General features: G+C 40.5%; 2 protein-coding genes across 3 annotated transcripts; both read right to left on the bottom strand.

The window, feature by feature from the left end:
- Positions 1–65: 65 nt before the first annotated feature.
- On the bottom strand, positions 66–11,908 carry SUV39H2 (SUV39H2 histone lysine methyltransferase). Of its 2 annotated transcripts, XM_059472553.1 has the most exons (7): positions 11,876–11,908; positions 10,725–10,870; positions 9,096–9,767; positions 7,086–7,232; positions 5,403–5,532; positions 3,915–4,030; positions 66–1,121 (listed from the first exon to the last, which is right to left on the bottom strand). In XM_059472553.1, the coding sequence occupies exons 1-6, from the start codon at positions 11,892–11,894 to the stop codon at positions 3,921–3,923; spliced, it is 1,224 nt and encodes a 407-aa protein (XP_059328536.1). In that variant the 5' UTR covers positions 11,895–11,908; the 3' UTR covers positions 66–1,121; positions 3,915–3,920. The 2 variants fall into 2 exon arrangements, with proteins under 2 accessions (XP_059328536.1, XP_059328535.1); XM_059472552.1 differs by having other exon boundaries at positions 66–4,030.
- Positions 11,909–12,826: 918 nt separating this feature from the next.
- On the bottom strand, positions 12,827–25,148 carry HSPA14 (heat shock protein family A (Hsp70) member 14). The gene is made up of 14 exons (XM_059472251.1): positions 25,079–25,148; positions 24,841–24,921; positions 24,659–24,741; positions 22,853–22,901; positions 22,007–22,100; positions 21,789–21,879; positions 20,589–20,693; positions 19,847–20,008; positions 19,299–19,454; positions 18,004–18,106; positions 16,268–16,480; positions 15,677–15,850; positions 14,760–14,830; positions 12,827–13,493 (listed from the first exon to the last, which is right to left on the bottom strand). Exons 1-14 carry the CDS (start codon positions 25,133–25,135, stop codon positions 13,415–13,417), a joined length of 1,518 nt encoding a protein of 505 aa, XP_059328234.1. The 5' UTR covers positions 25,136–25,148; the 3' UTR covers positions 12,827–13,414.
- Between the last annotated feature and the right edge of the window lie 2,833 nt (positions 25,149–27,981).

Genomic DNA, 27,981 nt, shown 5'->3' with positions numbered 1-27,981 from the left:
TTAAAGCAAATGCTACAACTAATTTTTGACAGGCTAATTTTTTTAAAAAATGACAACAACAAGAGAAAAACTAAATTTAATTTATTTTATCAAAAACTATAGGAAGACAGCAATACTAGAGATGACACAGTATGAAAAGAAAATGTTCCTGAGCTTACAAACTGCATATTCTAATACAGTTCCTAAAACATACAATAAAAATAATCAAAAGATTGACTTAACTTGGAGATTAAATAAATGGACAATAGCTTTTCTTACAGGTGATCTTGCAGCTTTAGTTTTGCTACAAAAAATAGAACCAACAAAAAAAGAACAGCTGGAGGGCAGGCCAGAGGTTACCAGCCCCCAAGAAGTGCATTCACACGACTGAATTGGTGACCATGACAATGCCAAAGGACCACAAAGCAAAACAAAGGCAGAAGGTGGGCTGGTTTAGCTTCCCTAAGAAATTGCAAACAGCTATTTCTCCATTTCCAATTTGGCAATTTTCTGCCAAACTCATAAAAACAGTAAAAGGAGTTTTAAAAGTGACACAATGTCCCATTAAGCTAATTCATTGACTGCAATCCAAATACACTGTGAATACATAAATAAAAAATACTGTTCAAGGCTCTTCTGTTGGAAACTGGATCCATGGGTTTTCTTCAAATAAATACAAAATACTGCTACCTCCCAGAACACAAATGAACAGTTCTTTATTTATGGCAGAGCACAACACACAAATCCTTAACAAACAGCAGCGTTATTCCAGTGCTGGTGATAACATTCTGTGCCTCTGGAAAAGGCAGACACCGCACTCCACTCCAACTGCCACAGCTGTTACCTTCTAAAATGCGTCTCTTTGCAATATTTAAATCAGGCTGGGCATGGGGGAGACAGAGCCTGGGGCCTGCCCCGTGCCCGCGGCACAGGCGGGGCTGGAGGAGGGAATCCACGTCCTGCGCAGCCTCCGCCCTGCAGGGACAGCGCGGGCTGCGGGTTAAGGGCTGGAGCCTGCACATTCCATCCACGTGGAATGCACTGCTCACTTGAGCGACATGCAAGGGAAAGCACTAACGACTCCAAACGATGCAAGATCATCTGCAGTTTGCTGACGTTAAAGCTCCACATTCCACTTAAAACTTTAAATTAAAAAAAAAATAATTAGAGATATGGCATGATAAAAACTGATGAGATTCAGCATTTATCAACTGTGGATACAGGTTAGCCTGATCACATAAAATACTTTTAAATCTAAGCAAACTTCCTCCTATTCATTAAGCAATATAAAGTCTCTATTTCGACGTGTATCTCTGCATTGTAGATTACAAAACTCACACAGCATTTCCAGCAGCCCATGCTCTTCACCAAAAGTGTAAAACTGATTTTGGCTAGTAGCATATAAAATGTCATTTGCTACCAAAGAGCCAGATCTTCAGTACAAATGCAACTGTGCTTAAGAAACAACCTTGAAATGTTCCTTTTGAAGTGCTAACAATTAACATGAAATTTAAGGCATTTTCTAACAAATTAAGTAAACAGTTACATGCTCGGTACTCGACTTCATTCACCTGAGCCAACAGCTGTGCACCTTATAAAGGTAACTAGCTGACCTATGATGCATAGCCAGCATCCATTTATGGAGCAACATTATTCTGCCTGACCCTGTCAACATTTACATGACTGGTAAGCAATATGCAAGTTTTACAAGCTCTGAATCCATGAGAAAAAAGTCTGTGGATCATTCCTAGAGCATGGACCTTGGCTGTAACTCCTCTCATCACCCACCTCAACTGCTCTTTAGTGGTTCTGAAGCCAAGCAAAACTTAGCATATGTTATGAATAGATTGAGACAACTTTAAGATGATCAGGAAAAAAAAAGATGACTCGAGTAGCTGAAGAACAGCACATTTCTCAGCCTTTACATTCAAGAACATCTTACAAATGTCTACAGCAAATGGGAATACTCGCCCCTAGTCTAACTTCACTGAAGTTAACATTTTTGCAACCAGAAAATACAAGCCTACTATCTTAGAAGTCTGTCATTAGTTAAAAAAGACACAGTATGTAAAAGTTTAACCAAAACCAGTTGTGAATATACATCAATCCCAGGGCTCTTTTGCACCTAACAGATAACAGACCATATCTCCACACTGCACTGGCTTTGTTAGGCAATGGGCTGCTCTCCTTAACCTTTTGCTATCTAATTCCAAACTGTAGCCAGCAACTTGTTTCAGCCACGACTGCCAAATTTCTGTAATGAAAACAAACAGCAAATGTTACTTCTGACAATTCCATATTTACAAATGCTCTGTGGAACTGCAGTCCTCCTATAGAATCCTAACTAAAAATCAGAGCATAACTGAGAACATTCTACATAACATCAGCTAAGAAGTTCAAGTTTTACACTTGGGATCTGTTATTACCAATTACAGAATCACAGAATCAGGCTGGAAAAGGCTTCTGAGATCATCACGTCCAACCTATGACCAAACACCATCTTGTCAACCAGACCATGGCACTGAGTGCCACATCCACCCTTTTTTAAAACACCTTCAGGATGCTCCTCTCTGAGCAGCCCATTCCAGTGTCCTATCACCCCTTCTGTGAAGAAATCTTTCCTAATTTCCAACCTAACCACCCCCCCAGCACACCTGGAGACTGTGTCTCCTTGTCCTATTGCTGGGTCCCTGGGAGACTGACCCTCACCTGGCTACACCCTCCAGTCAGGGAGATGTGGAGAGAGATGAGGTCAGCCCTCAGCCTCCTTTTCTCCAGGAACTTGATGGAGTGGCTTGGTGAGCTCATCTGCAGCTCCCTCATCACCCTAGGATGGATCCATGGAGTTATGAGCATCTAAGTGACTCAGCAAGCCTCTGGCCGCCTCCTCCTGGATTACAGGGGGACTGTTCTACTCCAGCTCAGGAGACCAGTTGTCCTGAGGACAGAACAACTGTCCTAATGCTGAAAACTGAGGCAAAGAAGGTGTAAGTTAAGTACCTCAGCCTTGTCCTCATCTTTGTTAGCCATATTCCCTCACTGTGTCCAACAAAGAATGGAGGTTTTCCTTGCCCCTCCTTTTCCTATTAATGTATTTATAAAAACATTTTTACTATCCTTTAAAGAAGTGGCCAGGTTAAGTTTTAATGAAGCTTTGGCCTCTCTGATTTTCTTTCTGCGATTACTTCCTTTGCATGGAATTCCATGGACATTTTACAATTTGCACTCCTGTGAACCTTTATTTACACACTGGCTCTCCTTAATCCCTCACCCTGGTGCCACAAATGTTACTGCTAAGATCTTCAAGCTTTTCTTTATATAACAAAAAAGCAAAAGAACTGTCAACTAAGATTTGGAATTCAAATCAAATGCCTCCTGACTTTTCAAGGTATAGAAAACACGTAGCTTGAAGCTGAGTCACAGGAGGTTTAGATTGGATGTTAGGAAAAGGTTTTTCACCCAGAGGGTGGTTGGGCACTGGAAGAGGCTCCCCAGGGCAGTGGTCACAGCACCAAGCCTGGCAGAGCTCAGGAAGTGTTTGGACAATGCTCTCAGGCACATGGGGTGACTCCTGGGGATGTCCTGTGCAGGGTTAAGAGTTGGACATGATGACCCTTGAGGGTCCCTTCCAATCCAGATCATTCTATGATTCTAGGAATATTCAAATCAAGGTACATTTTAGAGTTTTCTTTGCATCCATTTTACGGCTTCCTAAACAACTGCTCTAGAATTTTAATCCCCTTTAGCAGTTCTGTATTGGCTTGAAACACTACAATCTCTTTCTTTGGCCAATGCCACTTCAATTACAAACACAATACCTTGTTTTCATCATCCTTATTTAGATTAGATGTAAGAATACTTGAATATATGTGTGAAAGAAGAGTCTTCTTAAAACACATTAAAAAAAAGAACAAAATCTTTGTGACTTTGGATACCCGAACTCAGTTGAGATAACCTCTGCAACACATGGCTCCACATTTACAGACAGTTCTGATGCTCTTTTTGGATGGGCTAAGACCTTCAGCAGAGTCTGAAGTCAGATCTATTGAACCTGCAACACAGATGAACACAAGTAAGAAAGTTCTAAAGGACAGACCAAGATCATGCCCAGTATTCAAACAGCTTCTAAAGGCTTTCTAACAGCCCAGTTCAAAGAGCTGTGTGTGAAGCTCACTCAGATTCCACTGACACCCTTGTTACAGCTGCTTGTACAACACCTGGCACACACATCAGAATCCAAAACTCAGACTTGATCTTTGTACCCCCCAGGTATCCACGTGGATCAGCTGAGAGTGCAGCTGGCCTTCAATGTCAGTGTCACAAACAGAGGGAAAGAGGAGTTTTAACATTCAAGATCAGTTTGGCAGTGTGGTGTTTTAAGCCCAGATAGCAATGAAACACCATGCAGACACTTGCTCACTGCCACCCCAGCAGAGCAGGGAAGAGAAACAAAAGTAAAACTTGTAGGTTGAGATAAGAACAGTTTAATAATTGAAAGAGTAAAATATTGTAATAATTATTATGTTCTGATCATGCTGATATTGATTAGTAGTAGTAGTAGTAGTAGTAGCAGTAATTGTAAAAGAAAAAACCAAACATGAGTGATGCACACACAATTACTGACCTTTGGCTCATTGATGCCCAGAGGCCATCCCTGAACTCTGATCAGCCCCTTCTGGGGATCTCCCCAGTTTCTACACTGGCCATGACATTCTCTGGCATGGAATATCTCTTTGACCAGTTCATCTGTCTATGCTTCCTACCAGATTTTATGGTTTTTTTACATTTTTTGAGTACCTCCTCACTGGTAGAGCCTCAGACACAAAAAAGTTCTTGATTTAAGAAAACATCAGTGAATTATCAACACTATTCTCATACTGAGTCTAAACCACAGCATTGTACCAGCTACTGAGAAGAAATTAATTCTATCCCATCTGAAACAGCTGTTCCATAGGACCTACATCCTGAGGAGCTACAGCTGAGGCCTACAGGACACCCAAAATTCAAAGACAAACCTATGGTGCCTCATGCTGCTGAGCTGTTACAACTACCTTAGTAACTACCTAGCAAGTAGTTTACCTGAAATGCTGATTTGAATAAAGGAAAGCTTTATTTAAGAGCAGCCTGACCATTCCTTTGAGCATTTCTGGGACAAAGCTTCAAAATAATTTGCTTCACCAGACAGTCCACACACAATCCCTGATGTGCTAGGAGCACTGAGGGAGGCAGTGCACTAGAGATGCAGGCAAAAGCTTCTGGGTGTGCTCCTCTCTGCACTACATGTCATGAGCAACGACTGTTCTGAAAGCCAGAGCCATGTTATCAAAAGCTGTGCCTGAGCTAAATGCTACCATCCTCCAGGCTGCAGTAAAACCCACCAGCACCCCAAAACTTCCACAAGAACCATGTTAAAATGTGCAGACCTTTCATCTGATAGTCAAAGGTCAGCTCTTCTCCAGCCTTGATGGTCCGGGTAGAGAACAGCGCTATTCGGGGAAGACGCAAGTCGAGGTTATCAATGAACACATTGAAGACTTGAAGATTTGGATCACACTGTAAGCACAAATTAATGCAGTTTCTGTTTAGAAAAATTAACATTTAATATCACTGAAATGTTTAAATAAACCAAGATCACAGCAAAGAAAGAATGAGTGAAATCTGAAATTATCTTCTGAAATCAACAAACTGAAAAAATGAAATAGTAATTCATAGCTCAGACTTAAGTCCTTCCAGGAAGGCAACCTTTGCACAATGTGCAGACTACACTGATATGCAACAACCTATAAAAAGTGACACCTTCAAAGGTGACAACAAAAATGGTGACAAAATAATTAAAGCCTACTCTAGGCCAATGTAGGCCAACATTCAGAACTAGTATGTACCAACAAAACCCATAAAAAGAATTAAAGTTGAAAGAAAACTAAAAACAACTGAGTGTTTCAAGCCCCACACACTCACTGCTCTGTAGTGATGTTTAAGCACTACTTCAGGCCAGAGATAACATCTCCATACTATGCAGGAATCTCTACTGTAAACTGCAAACCTGCTTGGCTTCTGAATTCCCTGCCATGGTCTGGGTGCTAGGAGGAGGGTGAAGGTCACTAAGCTGGAACTAGAAACCACTTCCTCATTTTGTCTGGATTAAGTGTCAAAAATCAGTGGTACCTGAGACTGTTAAATTCTAAATGCTTTTTCTGTTCTTTAACAGTGAAATATGTCACACATGAAAGAATCAGAAGTGAAGTTATAGACACCTAAATTTATGCTGAAGATTGAGAATACTTCACTCCCATTTGCAAAAGTGAAGAGCAACTGTCTGTACCTAAAACTCTCCTTCATCCTTCTCCCTGGCAAGCCTGCATGAAATACACATATCATCATCTCACAGATCTGAAGACATTAATTTTCTGTATTTGTAGAATACTGACTGCATACCTCACAAACATTGGATTAGTAAGAAATAATAATTTTTAGTTCAGGAATCCTTACAAATGCAGCTCAGCTTTCTTGCTTTAGTTACTTCAGTTGAACTTCAACAAGACACTACAAAAACTGCTTGTGAAAATTTGAGTACTTTGGCAAATTTAGATTAGGAGGAAAAATTATATTTCTCTGCTGTAGATACCTAGGAAAGCACAGGAATTTTCTCTTTTTTCCTCTACCAAGTTTGCAGGATGAACTTCAGAGTAACATTCCATCCTGCCCAGCTACAAAATAACACATCAATTCCTGTCATCTCTGACTCCCAGCTAATTTCATTAAGGAACTGTCACATGTTAAGTATTTCAGGTACTCGGAAAAAACACACCCAAATCAACCCTATTTTGGTTGTCTAGAACCAGCTGATTCAGTGAAAACTCCAGTCCTATAGGATGTCCACTTCAGGCAGCATCTCTGCCCCAGATTTTTGTAGGCAGTGTCAATCTAAGTAAGGCCCAATATTCTGTTCTATTTATTACATCATCTGATTAACTGGACTGTGCTGGCATGAAGCAAACCACTTCAGAAAAACTGTGAATACAGTAAGGAAATGTTTACATTAGAAGACATTTCTAGCACAACTGGAATAATTCTTCAAATTCTTAATATACAAAACAAAGTCTTACACTGTGGTTCACAAAGTGGGACACATTTCCATATCGAGCTGCATCTACTGTAAATTCATCTGAGTCATAGTCCAAATCAAACAAGTATGTATTTCCCTGGTTGTCATAGAACTGGCCTCGCCTCTCTGCTTCCTCACTTGTAATCACCTAAAAAAAAGAAAGGAATAAAGAAACTTGCATCATGTTATTAATTATTACCAAATCAAAACAAAAATCACAATCAAGTTAGAAAAAAAAAACCACAATAAGTTTATGATCTTGAAATAGCATTCTATCTTATGAATGGAGAATACATAAGAGTACATACAGCTGAACTAATTATTTTTGATTGAGGCTTCTCTGGGTGCAATTTGTCTACAGCTGATGCACAGCACTACCTTGTCTCTGGAAAAAAAAACCATATCAGCACCCTCTACTAATAATTTTGATGATGACAATACAATCAGCTGTTTTTACTGAAGCTTCTATATACACACTTTTTCCATTAGATCCAGAAAGCCTCGTTTACTTCACACAAAACCAAGATTCAACATGTTCCCTTTGCAAAGATGATCCACAGGTATCAGTCTTTAAAACCCAGCCACATTTACAGCCTGATATTCATTTCCTCTCTTTCCAGAAGCATCTCTTCCTGCTATTTTTGACTGCAATGAAAGATCCTATTCACTGCAGCTCAGACACATCACAAAGCTCAATCTATTCAATTAGATGAGTGTGTCACTGTTGACAGATGAAACAGCTTCAACAACTTCATCTGCAGCCTGTCACATTAAACACATTCTGTTGTATAGATTCAGCAAAGAAATCATAATTTTGCAGCAAGAGGTACAAAATGTGATGGAATTGGACAATAAATCCCTCTAAAATCTGACAGATGAGATTTGAGAAGTCAGCAGTAGATATTAAGTAGATTCAGGTGAAACAGTAAATACACACACTCTTTTCTTTAAGCAACAAAATCACAGAATCACCTTTCAGTGAATGGAGTGTATGACCTTTTGTATATTTAAAGGAAATGGATGAACATGAGAAGAAGCTTTGGGGCAGGAAGCATGGGGGGAAATCTACTAAATACCATAAACATTGTACAAAGGGACAGAAGGAAATACTTTGAGTCAACACAGTAGCAAGGCAGATTTGTGGTAGAAATGAAACACAGTGCAACAGAGAGGCTGCCAGGAACTGCTGGTGTGAAGAGCTCTGGAACAGAGGCTGAAACACACAAACACAGGGCAATCCAAAACCTCAAGAGTAGCTCAAGGTCTGTATTTTATAACATAGAAGTTCTCTTTGAAATAGTATGAGATTGAATAAGCAGATAATGTCTGTACTATGAATGTTATTCTTGATGTTAATCAAAAGCAATAAATATGCTTGGAAATACTACCTTAGAAGGGCAGACAAAACAAAAGGGACTGAAAGTCTGTGCAGGGAGTTTCAAAACAATTGTGCTTTGGGAATGGCAAAAAACTACAAAAAAAGATGATCAGGGAAGAATGAAGAAGATGATTGCCATGAAAGAAATTAAGGATTTGCCTTTAGAAATACTATTAGGGCATGTGTCTAAAATAATTCTTTAGTGCCACATGAGATAAATATTCTCTTTACTTTTGACCTTTTACAACTGCTCTGGAATGAAGGAATGTTCTAGACAACATAATTTTGCTGTCAACTTGAATGTCCCTTTCTCTCTCTACTCAAAAGCAGACTGATCTATTATACAGTAGAATCACAGAGTATCCTGAGTTGGAAGAGTCCCACCAGGATCACCAAGTCCTGGCCCTGCCCAGGACATCCCCAGGAATCACACCAGGTGCCTTACTGTCCAAACACTCCGTGAACCCTGCCAAGCTTGTTGTCATGATCACCTCCCTGCAGAGCCTGTTCCAGTGTCTGACCACCCTCTGGGTGAAGAAGAAGTGTGAAAACTGAGAGAAAGCTCATAAAAATTTTATCTAACATTTCCTTGATTGTAAGTAATTCACCTCTACAAGATAAATACATACCTACCTCTCCAACATACTCCATCACAAAACTGTTGGTTTTAATTTTCTGGAGGGTTTTTACTCCCCAGCCACGGCCATTGTTGGTTCTGAAGATGCAGAGGGAATATGGGGTCCCTTTCTGCACAATCCTATTGGGGCAGTCAGGCCCACACCTACAATATGAATTGCACTCATAGATGGGCAAGCCAGGCTGGATTTTCAATTTCTTACGTTTATTGTAAGCCAAAATAAAGCCAGCCTCCTTTGGACAGCACTTCTCAGCAGGGCAGTCAGCACATTCACAGCCAGTTGTTATTCCATTGAGCACATTTATTCCTGGAGCAGGTTTATACTCATTGATGTAGTAGAAGTCTAAAGGAGGGCCTTCAAGATCCACGGTGTTTTCTACCAGAATCATTGCTTTGTGATTCTTTTTCCTGTTGAGTTCTTCTGTCCACCTCTGCAGAGCTATTCTTTGTTTAGCCTTCTTTACAACATAATCTGCAATTGCAGGTTTCAGAGTTTTAACATGGTTTCTCAGTTTCATTGCTTTGCCTCCTCTCCCCCGAGACAAGTATTCATTCTTGTCTCTAAGAAAGTTCTGAATAAGCAGAGGGCAGTTCAGATGCTTCCGAGGTTCCCAAGTATTTGAAGATTCTGGCCATCCTTTCCATTTCACAAGATAGTATGCTTTGCCCTTGAAATACAGAAACAGATACAGATTCAGCCAGAGCTCATGTTGCTGAAATCCACCATCACAGAACAACACAAACACAAGAGCTCTGGACTTAAGGATCAGCACACAGGGCAGAAGGCCTTGATGTCCCCATAAAAATTACAACTGGGGAGAAAGAGAAAAATCAGTTTGTCTGCAAATTAACTTATAGCACAACTTAGCATACTTTACAATTTGTCTCTAGGGGCAAAGAAATCAAAAGCTGGGATGAACTCTGCTGACAGCATACCTGGAGGAGGAGGCTAGTCTGTCAAGGCAGGGGTAAGTTATGCGTTATGCTAACTTGCTGTATGACTCGTATGCACAAGCAGAATGCAGTCGTATCACATACAGAACAAAAAAAAAAAGCAAAATGTGGCAAAAAAAGGTCTAAAACCCACTATTGGTCATATCAACCATCCTCCCAGAACATGAATTAATTTGATAAGTGTAAGATTGTATTTACAATGAAGCAGCATTCATTTTGTACTTATTTAAAAAGGACAAATAACTGTAACAAGGACAAATCCTGAGACTGAATTTCACAGGAATCCATTTGCAGCACATGGCCCTAATTCTTCATCGAACAGACTAAAAGAATCAAGAGAGAAATACACATGGTTGTCTGCAAATAAAGGAGAGGCATCATAATTCATACTGAGCTACCACCCTAAAGCATCAGAATCAGATACACAAAGGTGAAACATTTAATATTCTAAATGTCTGTAATTTCACAAAAAAGCTCTTCCTTGCACATACTGAAAGTAGCAGTTTACACCACTTTCTGTTTGCAGTTTAAAGTTCAAAATATATTTAATTTGATGCCATCTAAAGCTTTGTCCTCACTGTCTGCTTCTTTATATTATGAGCAAAACTACCTTTTGCTTGCTTCCAAATTTCAGCTGAAAGAGTGATCAAATTGGTCTGTGTTTCTCTTACCTCTTCTACCTTGTAGTCACACAAATATTCCACCTCATAACTCTTTAGACTCCTGTTGGTGATTCCAATGGATTTACATGTGAGATTTTCCTTCCTACATAATTCTTGGAGGGTCTCATGTGAAGCTAGACATGGCACATACCAGGCTACAATAAGAAAATTGGTAAAGAATCCTATTTAATGTCTCAGCTAAATTGAAATCATTATGCCTCATCCCAGAGTCCCCACATTACCATTTGTGACAGCAGTCCACGAGTCTCCTGTACAACAACTGCAGCGTCTCCAACTCAACCCTCCTCTACCGGGTCAAGGGAAACACGTTCATGATTCCCTCCCTGCACCTTTATTCTGTACAGTACGTTCGCATCCAAAGAAAAACAAACATTTTGGAGGGCAGAGACTTCCACAGGTGAAAGATACACTAAGCACCAGCAATTTTTCTACAATTACCGCATCGCACAACTGAATTTCGGCAAGCAGGAAACCTCCATTCTTTAACAAGACCGCCAAATTTCTGTAGCCAGGCGCAGCTGAGTACTTGCGATGCAACCATGGCGACCGGACGAGGAGATAGAGACCCACAGCCCTTATCGGGCAGGATCGCGAGTGCCCGGTCAGCCAGGCGGATTTAGAGGGACGAGACATTCGCTCAGGGCGCCAGCGCCCGGGAAAACCCGGGATCGAGGCGCGGGATGGAGTCCAGAGCGGGAGCCGCCGGTGCAGGGCCGTGCCCGCCTCCCCCCGGGGCTCCGCGGGGCTCTCCCGCCCCGGCCCCGGCGCAGCTCACGGGGCTCGGGAGGGGGCGGCGGTGCCTTTCCCGCGGCCGCACCGGGATCCAGCGCCTTTCCCCGCGTCCTACCCCCGCTTCCAGGGTTACCCCAGGCACCTCCCGCCCTCCTCGCACAGCTCCCCCTGGGCAGCGGGCAGGATCCTCAGGGCAGCGGGCAGGACCCCCAGTTCTTCCCTCCCCGCCCGCCGGGGCTCTGTGGGCAGCGGCGGTGGGAACGGTCCCGACAGAGCCGGGCGAACGGGAACCGCTAGCGGCTCCCACAGCCGAAAGCGAGCAGCAGCTTCCCCACCCCTCCTTTCCCCCGGTCCGTCCCGGTCCCCCAGTGCCGGGGCGGCCGCGTCCCCAGCCCGCTCCCCCTCACCTCCTCGCCAGCCCTCCATGTTGGGGGGTGCGGGGGGCCCGCGCCGGCTCCGCCCCCCGCCGGAAGGGAGCGGGGCGCAGAGGGCGGCCCGGGCGCGCGCGCGGCTCCGCCCGCCCTCCCCTTTCCCGCCTCTGCCGTGAGGGGCCCCCGCAGGGACGGGGCCAGAGAGCGGCTGAAAGGGAGCGGGACAGAGTTAAAGCCATTTTGCTTTTGTTCTTACTGAGCTCTGCAGTGCCTGGGACAGGCGGGGAAGCGCGAGGCAGCTTCTTTCCCGCGGCCCTCAGCTGCAGAGCTGAAAAGAACCTCGGAGAAATGGTCCCAGCCTTACCCTCACTCCTCAGACGCGGTGTTAACTATTAATGTAGCTTCCGCAGAATCACAGAATCGATAAGTTTACAAAAGGCCTCTGAGATCATCAAGTCCCACCTATGACCAAACACCACCGTGGCAACCAGACCAGGCACTGAGTGCCACGTCCAGGCCTTCCTTAAACGCCTCAGGGTGTTAATTAAACACTCACTACCTCCCTCGGGCAGCCCATTCCAATGTCTAATCACCTTTAATGGGAAGAAATTCCTCCCATTGTCCCACCCAAACCTCCCCTGCCACAGCTGAGTTAGTAACCTGTTTTCCTGAGGCTCTTTTTCCTAGGGAACCACTACAGGAAGGTTCCTAGCAGGCAGGTTATGGAATACAACCCTCTGCAAACCCAGACTGGGATCCCTTGCTGTGTTCTCTAATTCTTGAGGCTCCTCTGTGACACTTTCAGTGTTTTACAAGGTAACACACTGTTGTAAGCACTGAATTTTTGTCCCTTAGCTGCACTTTAGGCTGAGACCCTCAAATTCCACAACCACACTTGCCTGCTCCATCTCGTCATTGAAAAAACTTGCCAGCTTACACCCACACAAATGTATGACAATACAGATTTAAAACCACGCATTATGGAGATTGTCAGGATCTGCATAAAAAAATGTATTTTTTAATAACATATAAATAAGCACACTAAACTATTACATTTCTCAGGTAATACGACAAAACCATTTTACAGAAAATATATTTTGAAAAAAAAAATTCATCTGCTCAAGAGGCCAGCACAAATGAGCTTCACCTTCATGGTTTTGGGCAATATCATGACCACACAGGATTCTGGTATAAAATGAGTGGATTTTCACCAGTCTCCTTCTCAGGTTCAAAGCTATACTACTGAAGCCACAGATGCACTGGCTGAATGGATACAAGACCTGATTAGTCAAGAAAAATCTTCAAACTATGTAATATGCTTGTTCCTGAACCACAATTTGTGTTTTGCATTTTGTAAACCAAGTGCTGATAATTCAACGATCTGCCGTTCACATGTCTTGACTAACGTTTTATACCACACTCTAAACAGACTTGGTAGCAAAATAACTTGGTGGCATTTTAGTTTATTACAGTCCTCTAAGAATCATGAGAAACATCACAGAGAGTCACTGCTTTGGTAGAAAAGGCAGTAAGAGACAAAAATCAAGTTAGAAAAATGCTGCCTTCCAAAGTGGCCTATGATGCCACTTCAACAGTGATGATTTCACACTTTCCAGTATCTTGATCTGTGCAGGTGACGTGCAAGGACCCATCCCTAGATAAAAGAGAGTTATGTTTAGGATTATCTCAACACCACACTTACTGCATGTGCCAGAGAGGATAAGCAACAGTCTTCACACAGAGGGAAGGATGATAGATCAGCATCAAAATATCCAAGGACAAACATGCTTCAACACAGATTAAATGGGTTTATGAAATTAAGTTTAATTTAGTCATTGTTTTTATATTCACTTCTTGCCCTTAAAGCATCCATCTTCTCTACATATGTTGAAATTAATCAAAGAACACATTTAAATATTGCAATTTAATTTATTTTGTACAGGTTTCTAAATAAAATATGTGGTAATATTATTCAAAATATTCCTTGTGAGAGCTGACTAAGAGCAGTGGATTGATAAACATGGCTCGTCATAGCACAAGAACTTGACTTTTGAAGTGTAAATAGTCTTTAAACTCAAAGGATCTCCTTCAACAAGGAAAAGCTTAATTGTCAAAACCAAAGACTTTAGAAACAATATTTGTACCTAAATTTATTTTGTGTGACTGTATGCCTTACTTCAGCTAGGCATACAGTCACACAAAATAAATTTAGGTACAAATAGATGTTCCCTACTGAACTTCCTCTCTCTTTTACACTCAAATATTCCTTAAACCTCCTTCCAAAATATGATGATTTTCTGCATGACAGAGTTGCATCTATAATACCCAAAATGTTTTCCTTATCAGTGTTCAGTATAAATCTCTGTATGACAAACCAGGCATTTTGGGTGAGGTCTATTAACAGGCATTAATACACCTGATAGCTCACGTAAGAAAATGAAGTATTTTGAAACTTAAACAGCAAGTAGAAGGCCCTGTTTCTGTTTAACAACCCTGCTTCTGAAAGGACAGAGCCACTGCAAATTCTACAATCCTTCATAACTAAAAAAGACAAAACCCCCTTCAGTTTTTCCCAAGAGTGTGGGCATTCAGCAAAGCTCCCCAACCCACTTCCAGAGCAAGTCTCAGATGCTGACTGCTCTCATGCATGGTCAAACTGATCAACGGTTCAGAAGTTGCTAAAAATGATCTACACAATTGCATTAAGCTTTGCTTCTTTAAGAATCAAACAATGACAGCACCAAAGGTACTGCAGAAAACCCACATTTCTACAGAAATTACTCCTGCTAGGACTGTACAGCCCTGTAACCAAAAAATGCTGAAATTTCTCAAAGAAAAAAAATTAAATACCCTGTAACAGGAGCAAAGACTGTCAGAAGTGACATAGAAGGGTAAACAGTAGAACAAGGGTTTTGGGTACCTTTTCATTGTGAGAACTGTTAGTATATCATGTAGGCCATCCTCCTTTTTATCTAAATCCTGGAGTACAATCTATTAAAAAAAAAAGAAAGTTTGATTATAGTAGGTTCTTATGTTCTTGTTCAGCACTTCAAAGGAAGTGACACAACAGCTAAGATGTGAAAATTCATGCAGTTTAGCTATTTGCACTATTGTTTTTGTGTTTTGGTTCAAGATGTATCCCTGAGATAGTGAAGTACCACTCCCACAGCATCCTTTAGAATCAGTACTGTAATTATTAGGTAACATCTCTTCCCTACCCCCTTTAAAGATATTCGGGCAGAATTAAGGTGGAATAACAATCTTCTTAAATATTCCACCAATTTCAGACACATCTACCCCTTCCCTGGTGCTTTTCAAGGAAAGCACATCATAACTGTTTACAAAAAAGCTGTGTTCGCTCTGTAGGCTGATTCCTAAACAACAACTTTAAACCTTCACTTGATAAAAACATTTCATCTTACCACTATGATAAACCAAATTCAATATTTAATAACAATGTCCAATCTAGGGAGATCAAAAAGTAATCAACACATTAGCTATACCATTTCCTTCATCAGTTTTATTTTTAAAATGTTCAAGGATCTGTGTATGACTGGAATAACTGGTAAAGATCTCTCATCCCAGGTGATCTTATTACAGTAGTGCCACATGTCAAACCTTGACAACCATTTAGGAATTCAAAAGGGAAACTTCAGTACTTTACAAAGTACTTCAATATTTTGCATGTCCAGAAGAATAATTAAAAGACCAATACCAAAGGGATGCGTGTCACTGTAATTTCCTAACAATACATTTTGGTATTGGTGGAACTGATTTCCATTTTTTTTTCCCCAGGAGGCTGCTGTTAAAAGTGCACAGGAGTGTGCACACACTCACCTGTGCAAATTTCTCTTCTTCATTCGTGGGACTCTTGCCCAATGACTCGTAGAGCTCAAGGCACACAGAGGAAATGTTCCCAGGAGCATGCAGGGTGTGCTGCCTTCGAGCTGGCAGTGGTGTCCCTGATGGAAACAGCACTGTGAATTTGTCAGCCCCTGACTCGTCTACTCCCTTAAAAAAGAAAAAAAATATTATAGTTCATGTTTTTCTTTAAGTGCTTCATTGAGCTGGAAGTGTTACAACAATGCTCCACAAGAAAATAAGTGCAAGCTTCATTCCCTCTCACATTTACCATCCAAGCAAGTAAAACCCTGACATTCCTACAAATGAGAAGTCCAGCTATTGCAACATAGGAAAGATACAATCTATCTCCCCTTAAAATCAGTTTTTCCTGTCAATTTTTTATCAACAAACCTAAGTTACCATGATAACTTACTAGTGGTAACCTAAGTTACCACTGCTAATCTATAGCAAATCTGTGGAAGTAAGAACAAACCAGTGTTGTTTCTCTAACATCAATCACACATAATCAGTGCTATATATTCACTGCAGCAGTAAAATTTCCTAATATTCTAATTTTAGCCTTACCTTAAGAAGAATATCTTTGGCAGAACACTCAATGAGTGCATCTTCTTCTAACAAGGTATTCTCTTTCCCCAGCAGAATTCCTGCCTCTATGGCTGCACCAATGGGAATAACTTCATCTGGAGGAATTGAATTCAGTAATTCCACAGTTGGGAAAATGTCTTTGATCAGCTGCTGTAGCTTTGGGATTCGAGCAGACCCACCACAAAGAACTACCTGGAAAACACATCATAATAATTTCAAATCTTTAGTCTGTGAAATAAAACTGACAGGTCACACCCTGCTGTGCAAAAATAAAAACTGCTCTGGGATATTTTATCATCTACAGTTGTTGAAATAAAAATTGATGTAATCTTTGGTTGACTTGATACTTATGCCTCTGAAATTAAAGGAAATACTATGTCTTTGAAAAGTTTCTCTTACAGCAAGAATCACCTAAATAAAGTAACACCTTGAAAATTGAAAAATTTGACATAAAAAGAACATAGGGCTCAAAAGGACTTCCAAAGGTGATCTAGTCCAACCTCCTGGCCAGACCAGGCACAGTTACAAAAGGCTGCTCAGGAGCTTTGCTGCACAGATACTGTATTCCACAGGGCCTTAATTCAGCATCTGATTTCCCTCATACTACACATTCCTTTCCTGGAATCTAACACTTCCCCATGCTGAACTTGTGCTGCTTGCCACTCACCCTTCCATCATGCACCTTTAGGAAGGAGCAAGTCAGGTTTTATCCATAAATCCAAGTCTTATTACAGAGACTTTGTTGAAATCATCCAGATCTGGAAACAAAGTTAACTCCCACTTTTCCTCATGTAAAACATAAACCTAATTTACAACTCTGAAGTTGTTTATTTTTACATTTAAGAGGTTCTACTGCCCTCCATCCAAAGAATTAAAGCCTGAAAGGCCACCTAAAAGCCACTGCCTCAGAAAACAAAAGCCATTCTTTGAACAGTGGCCTGGGATACTTCATTATCAATCAGAGAAAGTGAGATGTGACATGACACAACAAACACTAATTAAAAGTCTGAAACAGCATCAAGTGTCACTGAGAGCACCAGGCAGCTCCAGCTGCAGACCTGAGGAGCCAGTTCTGGCAGCAATGAATGCAGCACCACTTGCCAAGCACAGGTAAAAAGGGGTGAGATGGATTTCCTCTCTTACACCAAGGCAAGAGAGACACAGATTAAACTACTGATGTCTGCTGCCTTGCTCACATCCTTGGGATTAAAGCACTCTCTGGTTTGGCACCTCCTGTAGTTCTTAAGCCAGCAAGGAGAAGCACAAGCACCAAGTGGACACTTAGTGATCTGTTCAACTTTAAGTCAAAACTTTGCCTTTCTTCAGAAGTGCCAGCAAACCCTGTCCAAAGCTCAATGAAGGCAGAACAAAGCCCAGAGACTGAACTTAAGGAAGGAACTCCTCAGCTTGAATTTGGGCAGAGTTACACAAACACACCAAATGGAGACAAATCCTCCCCACCACTCAATATGCAGCAGTAAAAACTTATACTTAACTTCAGACCTTATACTTAACTTCTACCTTATACTTAACTTCAGACACCTGAAATAAAGCAAATACAGCAGTTCTAAAGATCCTGAATCTATAGACTTTGTGGGACCCCAGTCAAAACTGTTTAAATATATCCTGAAATAATCTCAGTCTGCAAGCAAAACAGGCCCCATAAGCATTGTTCTTGTGGAAATGTCCTACAGACACATGATTTCTATTATTACCTTATTAATGTCATCTGCTGTAAATCCAACTTGCTGCAAGAGTTTTTTAATTGCTTCTACACATTTACTAAAAAGTGAAGAACAGATAAGTTCAAATCTGGCCCTAAAAGAGAAAAATAAAACATTTGAAAAGGATCATGTCATCCATTAGCAACAAGTACCTGAAATGGAAGGAGAATAATTTTTGGAATATACTTTAGTTCTCTAGCTGGTACTAAGGGATTTTAAAAAAAAAATCGTATTTTCCCATTATTAATCTCCAAGCTATTTTATTGTTGTGGAAGTATCTGTGCTATTAGTTCCATCAACAACACCTACATGAATGCACATTCATTCTTCAGTGTACTCCAGAGAAAAAAATCCCAGTATTGTTGTCTTGACAACACCAGTTTTGCTGTCTTGACTCATGCCAAAGAAATAAAGAAAAATTCTGGAACTGCTTCATGATCTGTAAAATGAATACAAGGACTCCATTTTTAGAGGCAAATCAAGCTGTGTCCTGATTTTCACACAAGGAACAGATTAGGCAAATTAAAAAACAAACTTGTGCTTGCTTTTGTGTCTTTCAAGCCTGCAAAGGAAGTTCTACTCTGCATGAATACCACAAATCAAAGTCTGCAACACTGATCCACAGGACTGGCATCCTGATCCAAATGGAGCTGACCCCATTTATACAGTACTGCTTCTCACACTTTCAAACATGCTGTGCCTCAATTGAGCAGCTCCAACTGCTGCAGTTCTGGAATGGAAATTCTGTTTCATTTTGCTAAAGCTGCTGCTGCCTAGAAGAGCAATCAAAGTGAGCTAAAAATCTCAGTAAGAGATCATGCCAAGGGAAAAGAGATTGAGGAGGACACAGCAGTGGGAACAAAAAGCAAATGTCTTTCTAGTCCAGCTCTCACTGAGAAGCAACATCAGGACTTCCAGGACTCCTACCATTCTGGATCTCATTTTGATCAAGCCATCTTTTCTTTAAGGAAAGTACAACAAAAACAATAAGGGGAAGGAAACAGCCACCCTGATTCATTACAGACTCCCCTCCAATCAACAACCAGACTCTGAAGATGGGGTCTCACTGTGCCTTTTTGCACTTCCTTTTCTAACCATCAGGGCAACACTGTTACTGTGACTGCCCTGACCACAGATTGCAGCATAACAGAACCATCAACATGAAACAGCAGGTTTGCCTTCAATCTTACTTCCTTCTCTAAAATAAACACCCTCAGAAATCAAAGCTTATTGAGTATCTACAATACCACCTAGAAAAATTTCAGTAGCTTCAAGATCTGCCTTACCTGGACACATTGCAATCAAAATCCAATCCATCATACAATGAATCCACAAAACAGTTTGCACTTCCCAGGGTTGATAAAGAGTGTTTTGCAATATCAGCACTGTTCATTAACTTCATCATGGCTCTGGGATTTCCTCTAATATCATGTTTACAAGACCTATATTTAAAAAAAAAAGATGATACCAGTTTAAAAAGACAGGAATTTTGACTGGTAACTTTCTGAAAGGAAAGGTTAGAGCTCTTGCACTTTTTTTCTGTAAACATTTTTGTATTAACTACAATGCCACTACTGAAAATTTGCACACATCTGGACACAATAGAGTCCACAGCTGAGCCCTTACAGTTTAACACCAAATTAAGGCAACATCCACCCAAACTCAGGCATTTCCCAGCCTTCCTCCTCAGCCCCAAACAACTGACTGCTCCTTCAGCATCATCTTTACTTGAACCATTTCACTAACAGAGACTCTGCTAATTTTTTTTTTAAAAGCAAGCACCACATAATGAAGATCCTGTCCTAACAGCAAAATGCTTGGAATTCAAATTTACCTCTGAAATTCAGAAGCTAAGTGTTGTACTAGAGCTTCTGTGAAGCAAACTCCTCCAATGCTGTCATCTGTGTTTGTAGCAAGCACACGATATATTCCACTGTTCACTTCTATGACTGTGATAGAAAGTGATGTTCCACCCAGTTTATACACCAGCACGTTGCTGTCACATTAAAAAATGTTGAAAGTAGCATTAATTTTGACACATTGTTAAGATTACCACCATGTATTGAAGGTTTTAATCAGACAAGAAATATATGAGAATGGTAAAGAAAGACCACACAAGAACAAAAATGTTCAAACTGACAGCAGTCTTTAGTATTTTGAATTGGAATTATTTATATATTCATAAAAATGAATATATTCAACCAGATGCACTTACTCAACCCAGGAGCTCTGCTTTAGTTCTTCCAGCCCATGTAAAATAATCCCATCTCCCACAAATAAAATGAGCTATGCCAAAATATGTTCAAAAAGGAATGCATTTTTCTTAAGCCAATCAGCTAATTAAACAGAAAGTTGGAAACTGGGGACAAATCTTTAAAGGCAATTCTCAAAATATGAAGATCAAAGCAAAGGGATTTAATACACTACAAAATTACAACTTCTAAATGCTTATTGTCTTGACTGAGAGAAAAAAGCAAAACAAGCCTCATGCTAAGGCAACATGGCATTCCCTCAGTTAAGGTTTTTCAGTATTTAGGTACAGCAGCTTAAAAATAAGTAGAACATTAGGACTTTACCTTTTCCCAGTGGGTGAATCTTGGCCAATTCCATAAGCAAGGAGAGCTGCAGATGGTTCATGAATTAATCTCATAACATTGAACCCAGCAGCTGCAGCTGCTTCCCTGCAATGAGCCACAACAGCATTTCATTGTACTTTAGTAATCCCACTGTAGTCACACACTATTAAGATTTCACCTGAACTACATGTGCCATCTAATCAGACCTTGTTTATAGCATGGTATTACAAAACTGAAAAAGTGCCAATAAGATCAGTTGCTACTCTGTTCTCCAAAGAATTGGATTTGCTGTGTGCTCACTGGCAAAGAAAACACTGATCTATCAGACTGCATATCCCATAAAAACTGCAAAATACCCCACAATTACACCCCACCCTAAATCAAACTTGGTAACTTACCTTCAGGAATGCTAATGAAATCCTTGATACATTATTTCAACAGGTAACAAAATTAATTTACCATGCCTCACTTGCAACATTTAACTTACATGTTTTCTTGAAATTTCAGTATCCCTGGGAATACCCCACAACTTATTCTCTCCACTTTGAAGTTACACCAGAGCAATAGAATGTTTCATTACAGACACTAAAATCCCCAGCTTGCTGTTTTCTGACCAATTTTCAGGTGTGCTTTACTTATTTCCTTCATGACAACTAAATGTAAGGGCTTCTACATATCAGAAAGTAAAAACAGATGTTGCCATTTATGCTCAGCTTTAAGCATCTTATGTTTTCCTACTGAGGAACTGTCGGAGCAAAAGTGTTTCCAAACAGAATTTCCAAGTAGAAAACTGGTATGTATTCCAAATCTGCACTCTGACAAAGCAGAGCTCAAGAGACCATGTAGCACCACTCTGGGGAGGATGGAGGGGAAATTATGGAGGAGACTGAGATGCTATTTGCATTTCAAAGGGGTCACTGAAGATCCTAATCTGAAATGAGGTTCTATCCTTGATGAAATTGAAATTTCCCCTCATTTCAGTGATTCAGAACTTCCTTTTGGTCACATCACCAAATTCCATTAAAAGTTTCTCCACTCATGATTACATCTCTTGCTTTCATATTTTCACAGTTTAAATAACATCCCAATATCTTGACTGATGCTCACAAGTTGAAGTCCAGCAGCAGAATTCCCACTGCTGGTCTCCCAGCCCATCTGCTTTAGGCACATAAAATAAAAGAAAAACCTCAGTGCTCTTACCCAAGGGCATTCTTCTGATTCTCTCCAAAATCAAATGGCACAGTGACAACAACATCATTCACATCTGAGCCCAGTGCAGACTGGGCAGTCTCTGTTTGGAAACACAGGCACAGCATGCTGATTAAAAACAAATAATGAAAAAAATATATGACATCTTAAAAAAATAAAAGGACACCTTAAAAAGCTAAAACATGTCAATGAATTTAATTATTATATACCTTTCATTTTACTGAAAATTAGTTTTGCCACATCTTCTGGGTTGATAAGTTTGTTATCTATTTCATACTGAAGTTTTCCATTCTTCTCAATCATCTGTAAGCAAAACCAACACACCTTTGTCAGACAGCAATTTGGTGAATAACAAAAAGTAATGTTTAAAGTAAAAAGCACTGGACTGTGTAAACACTCCCTGCCTTAGCATTCTACTACAAGGGAATAAACACTTCCAACATGCTTATCAAAGACCTGCAGCATATGACAGACACAACAGGGACATTTAAGACTTTAAAGAGTCAAGATTCTCCCTTTCTATTAAATTTTCCTGAGTACAAAAGCAATGTTTAAAACATAAGTACACTCCTGGTTATATTCCATAAGAAAAAACCCAACAATTTATAAAATCACACCAATATAAACAGCAGAAAAATCACCCATTTGTTACAAATTCATTTTCCAGGATAATTTTTCTCCTGGTTTGCAAAATTTTCTAGCAACAAGGACAGTATTATGTAAATTAAATACTGAGATTAAATCAACTGGTTAAAGATGTTAATCACAAGGTGCTGCAACTTGAGTATCTTCCACCAGCCCTAACAAAAACCACAATGCTACTACTGAAATGCATTAGGATTCACCTGTTTGGAGGATGGCCAAGAGATAAAACATTTTCTGTTGGAACTAACTATATTATGCTGGCAGAACCCAGAACATGGTTATCAACTGGATAAAAGCAGAAACATTCCACACAGCAGCAAAGGGACATCATATGATGGGAGCTGATCACTACAGAACACAGATATGTATGGCCCAAACAATAATAAAATTCTATAAATCATCATACTCACAGAGCATTTGCTTTCTGCAATGTATTTCTTTGCCTGAGGGTCACCAGAGCTGTCCATAAAAATGCAAAATAAAAAAATCAATCATGCATTGAAGGTTAATTGGACAAATGCATCTTGCTGATATTCCTTTTAACATTTCTAACTCATCAAGCTGTACTTGAACCAAAAAATCCTGTTTTTATTCTGCAGTTACATTTATGGAGTAGAACAAAACCCAACAGTTCTGACTGGTGGCATTTTTCATTCTCCTTTTCTAAAACTTATGATTGAAAAAATACCTACTACTTACAGAAAAGGAGAAGCAAAACCCACACTGCTATCCCCCATGAACATTTATAAAATATTTCAGCAAAGTTCTGCATCTGAGAAGTGCTGAGGAATACAGAATGGGCAACATCTTGACAGCTCCTCTCAATAAAAGGACTGTAACACACAGCTGGGTCATCACTAAGAAGTTTTTTCACATCTCCAATGTTAACTCCAACCCAAGAGGTTTAGTTCTATTGTCACTGTAATTGCCAGTGCAAATTATCACAGCTCCTCTAACAGGAATCACAACAGGCACTAATCAACAGTTTCACTATTGCAATAGAAGCAACACAAAGTTTCATGCAAACAAAACCACAGTGGATTTTACAGAAAAGCAATCAGCTGACAAAAAATCATAGTTAAGAAACTTTATGTATGAAAAGCATATATGCAACTTGCTACTATATTTCACAACTTGAGATTTTCACAGACAAGTTGAGACTTAAAATTCATTTTTTCTTCTCTACTTTTCTATTTTCACAAGCATCTCTTTGCTGCTGGAGGAAAATACAGGCTGAGAAGCTCACAGTACCAACCTGGACTAGGGGACAGTGTCCCTCCCCATGGCAAGGGGCTTGGAAGGCAGGTGATCATTAAAATCCCTCCCAAACAAAACCCATCAGTGACTCTATGATAACAGAATGATTTTTTATGACATGCCGTCAGGATTAGTGCTGAAACATGAAACCAGCTTTAAATGGGAAAAAAAGAGTGCAGTCACCACCCCTGGATGTGTTTAAGAAAACCCTGGATGTGGCACTCAGTGCCATGGTTTAGTTGAGGTTGTGAAAAACGTGTACTTTATAACTGGCATTTAGCAAATATTCAAATGAATATTATATGTGTTATGTTAGAAAATTATGCTGTGCTAAATCTCTTAAGTAGTGTGTTAAATATAGGTTTAGGTTATAACAAAATGTCAAAATAGAAACTATGCTATGTAAGGTACTTTTTTTAAAGAAAGGACTTGCAGGACACCTAAATCATTCAGAGAAAAAGAATTTATTGCCTTCTTATCAGGAGAAATGAACTTCTTCCCACTTTGCTCAGGCACAAAGATGCCAGTTAGGATTAAGAGGAAGAACTTGACACCGACCAGACAGAATCCTGTGTTTGAATGGAATTTATGCATCATGTATGAGATGTATGAATATGCAAAAGGATGCTGTTTTTAAGGGTTAATCCTCTGTTAACGTGGGTCCTTTTTTGGGGCTTATTTTGCCCAGAAAAGGTACCCAGACATCTGTAAGTCTTTGTTTCTATTGTCTCATATTGTCCTAACCCAAATTGTTCAAGTTATTATTACTCTAATTGTATTGCTATTTTTATAGCCATTTTACTACCATTAAAATTTTAAAATTTTAAAAACAAGTTATTGGCGTTTTTCACAAGATGCTGGGGCATGGTTGCACTCCATGATCTTTAAGGTCCCTTCCAACCCAGTCACTCCGTGCATTCTGTAATTTCTCACCGCCCTTTCCACGCCCATTCTCTTACCTTCTCCCAAGGATCTGCTTCACTTTCACGACAGTGTTGGAAATATTTCTTATCCTGCTTTGCTTCGCAGCTAAGCCAACAACCTGAGGGGAAAATAAACGAAAGCAAAATGGAAAAGCTGAGTAGCAGGCAGAGCCACCAACTCCTCCTCCCCAGAGCACCCCGCGGAGGGGCAGTCTCACCTCCTCGCTCTCCGAGAACGCCACGACCGCGGGCGTGACCCTGTCCCCGGCGTCGTTGGCGACCACATCGGCGCGGCCATCCTGAGGGGAGAGAGATGGAGGGAGGCAGAGCCGTGAGCCTGCGGGGGCTGCACCGCCGAGGGGGGCCCCCGAACCGCCCTGACCTAGCTCCCCGAGGGCCCTGCCCCTGCCCAAGCCCCCCGAGCGGCCGCAGCCACGGCCCTGGCCCAGCCCTTACCTTGTACACGGCGGCGCACGCACAGGTGGCTCCCAGGTGCACTCCGATGGCCGCCATTGCCCCTTCCCGCCCCGACGTGCCGCGCGCGGGCCCGCTCCCAGCCAATCCCGCGCCGCGCTGAGCCGTCGCCGGCGGAGCAGCCAATGAGAAAAAAGCACAGCGAGTGGCGTCATCGCGCATAGCAACGGGGGCAGACTGTTGCAGGTTTTGGCGGGAAGCGGCGCTGAGGCGGCTCCGTGAGGGATTGTGGAACCCGGGACAGCGGCGGCGATAAAATAGGAGATAAAGTGTTGGAACTAGAAAATAGAGAAACCAAAATAGACAATCGAGATCAAAGCGGAGAAAGCAGGAGGTGTGCGTGTGGTTTATGTCGCTGGCGCCTCTCGCGGTTGTGAAAAATGAGTATTTTATGATTGGCTTTTCGCAAATATTAAAATGAAAATTATATGTGTTGTGTTAGAAAGTTATGCTGTATTAATTCTCTTAAGTAGCGTGTTAAATATAGGTTTAGGTGATGAAAAAAAATGTTAAAATAGAAACTATGCTATGTAAGATACTTTTTTTAAAGAAAGGACTCGCAGTGAGACAGCAGCCACAGGACACCTGAGTCTTTCAGAGAAAAAGAATTTATTGCTCCATTATCAGAAGAAACAAACTTCCTACCTCGGTCAGGCAGAACGGTGCCGTCAGGATTAAGAGGAAGAAGTTGATGATGACCAGACAGAATCCTGTTTTTGAATGGAATTTATGCATCATGTATGAGGTGTATGAATATGCAACAGGCTATTGCTTTTAAGGGTAAATCCTTTGTTAACGTGAGTCCTTCTTCGGGCTTGTACTGCCCAGAAAAAGGTACCCAGACTGTCTTGTAACTCTTCGTTTTTATTGTCTCATATTGTCCTAATCCTAATAGTCTAAATTATTATTACTCTAATTATATTGCTATTTTTATAACCATTTTATTGCTATTAAACTTTTCAAATTTTAAAAACAAGCGATTGGCATTTTTCACACGGTTTAATTACTGGCAGTGAAGCGCATGGAGGGAGAGGCTGGAAATCACAGAACCTTTTCCATTGGGTTGTGTGAAAAACGCCAATCGCTTGGTTTTAAAATTTTTAAAAGTTTCATAGTAATAAAATGGTTATAAAAATAGCAATATAATTAGAGTAATAATAATTTGGACAATTTGAATTAGGATTAGGACAATATGAGACAATAAAGAGTTACAGACAGTCCGGGTACATCTTTCTGGGGAAAATAAGCCCGAAAAAGGACACAGTTAACAGAGGATTAACCCTTAAAAACAATAGCCTCTTGCATATTCATACACCTCATATATGATGCATAAATTCCATTCAAACACAGGATTCTCTCTGGTCAGCTTTGTCCTCTTAATCCTGACAGCATCTTCAAAGCTGAGCAAGGTGAGAAGAAGTTCCTTTCTCCTGATAAGAGAACAATAAATTCTCTTGAAAGATTTAGATGTCTTGTGGCTGCTATCTCAGTGCGAGTACCTCATTTCTATCTTTAGAAAAAGTATCTTACATAGCATAGTTTCTATTTTACCATTATGTTATAACCTAAAACTATATTTAACACACTACTTTGGAGAATTAACACAGCATTACTTTCTAACATAACTCATATAATATTCATTTTAATATTTGTGAAAAGCCAATCATAAAATACACATTTTTCACAGCTGGAAAAAGACCTCTGACATCACTGAGTCCAACCAGTGACCAAACACCGTCCTGCCAACCAGACCATGGCCCTGAGTGCCATGTCCAGACTTCCCTCATGCATTCCCAGGGATGGAGACTCCACCATCTCCCTGGGCAGCCTGTTCCACTGTCTAATCATCATTTCTGTGAAGAAATTCCTCCTGTTAGGAAAATTAATGCACAAACACCAGAGGTTTATGTCTAAAAAGGAGACAGAGGAGTCCTTTTACTTTATTGGAATAAAGGGAGAGGCCCATTGAATAATGGGACATTCCTCTGGGATCTCTCCAATTTTTGGAGGATGCAGCCTCCTTTTTTATCCCAATTTCCCCGCTACATTTCCCTTCTCTCTTTCCCCATTGGCTGAGGTACTTGAGAGGTACAGACTTCCCAATACACCTGATACCAAAAATTTTCCTCTAATGTATAACCCTCCCTTTTAATTTTTAATTCTTACGGAATTTATTTTTTTTCTACCCCATTGTTTCTTTCATCTTTCAATGTCTAATTTCATTTATCAGCAAACTTAAAGTTTATTTGTAAAAGCAAATAACTTTTTCCATTTGTCAGTCAGTGGAATCCTTCCCATTGTTTCTTTTATCTCCCAGTGCTGGTTTTATGTATCAGCAGACCCACAGCTTGTTTGGAAAGACAAATCCGCTATTCCTCTCACTCCTAATTGTGAAAAACACATTCACTCTTCTGTAAAAAGTTTAATAAAGGACAATAGGAGACAAGGACCATAGATGGTTTTTATGGTGGGTGCATCTTGGCACTTATCTTGGGAGATACCCTTTAAGCACCTTTTCCCTTCCATCAACCTGTTGCATATTCATAGACCCTTATGCATAATAGACTTTTTCACAAGGTAGTTTACATGTTCCAAGAATTATTTAGCATATCTCCTCCTTGGGTCCACCTTTTTAGAGCATGCTTATTCCTTGGCTGTGGTTTTAGTCCTTTTTTATCATCATGTTCAGTTTTGGCCCTGGCCCACATTGTCTTCAGATGGTGAGTGCTGAAAGTTGGCGTATCATAGCAGAAGTCTTCTTCATATGTTTATTGGATGTTATCCATCCAAGCAGGCATTTTAACACAAACGTACTTATATCAGCTATTTCACTAGTATATCTAAGCTTAATTAACAACAGAAATAAAAACTGAAAATAGAAACAG

The sequence above is a fragment of the Ammospiza nelsoni genome, chromosome 5, assembly GCF_027579445.1.
Source record: "Ammospiza nelsoni isolate bAmmNel1 chromosome 5, bAmmNel1.pri, whole genome shotgun sequence".
NCBI classification, from domain to species: Eukaryota; Metazoa; Chordata; class Aves; order Passeriformes; family Passerellidae; genus Ammospiza; species Ammospiza nelsoni.
This window is presented reverse-complemented; position numbering and strand designations above follow the sequence as displayed.

Excerpts from the sequence above, each read along its gene's own strand:
- SUV39H2 (XM_059472552.1), bottom strand. Across the intron at positions 9,768-10,724 it reads GTGACTACAAGGTAGAAGAG|GGCAAAGCATACTATCTTGT; the intron begins GTAAGAGAAACA and ends CTGTATTTCAAG. Across the intron at positions 5,533-7,085 it reads CCCACTTTGTGAACCACAGT|TGTGATCCAAATCTTCAAGT; the intron begins GTAAGACTTTGT and ends TTGTGCTTACAG.
- HSPA14 (XM_059472251.1), bottom strand. The coding sequence starts at position 25,135 with ATGGCGGCCATCGGAGTGCACCTGGGAGCCACCTGTGCGTGCGCCGCC. Across the intron at positions 24,922-25,078 it reads CGTGCGCCGCCGTGTACAAG|GATGGCCGCGCCGATGTGGT; the intron begins GTAAGGGCTGGG and ends CTCTCCCCTCAG. Across the intron at positions 15,851-16,267 it reads CCAAAGATATTCTTCTTAAG|GGAGTAGACGAGTCAGGGGC; the intron begins GTAAGGCTAAAA and ends TTCTTTTTTAAG.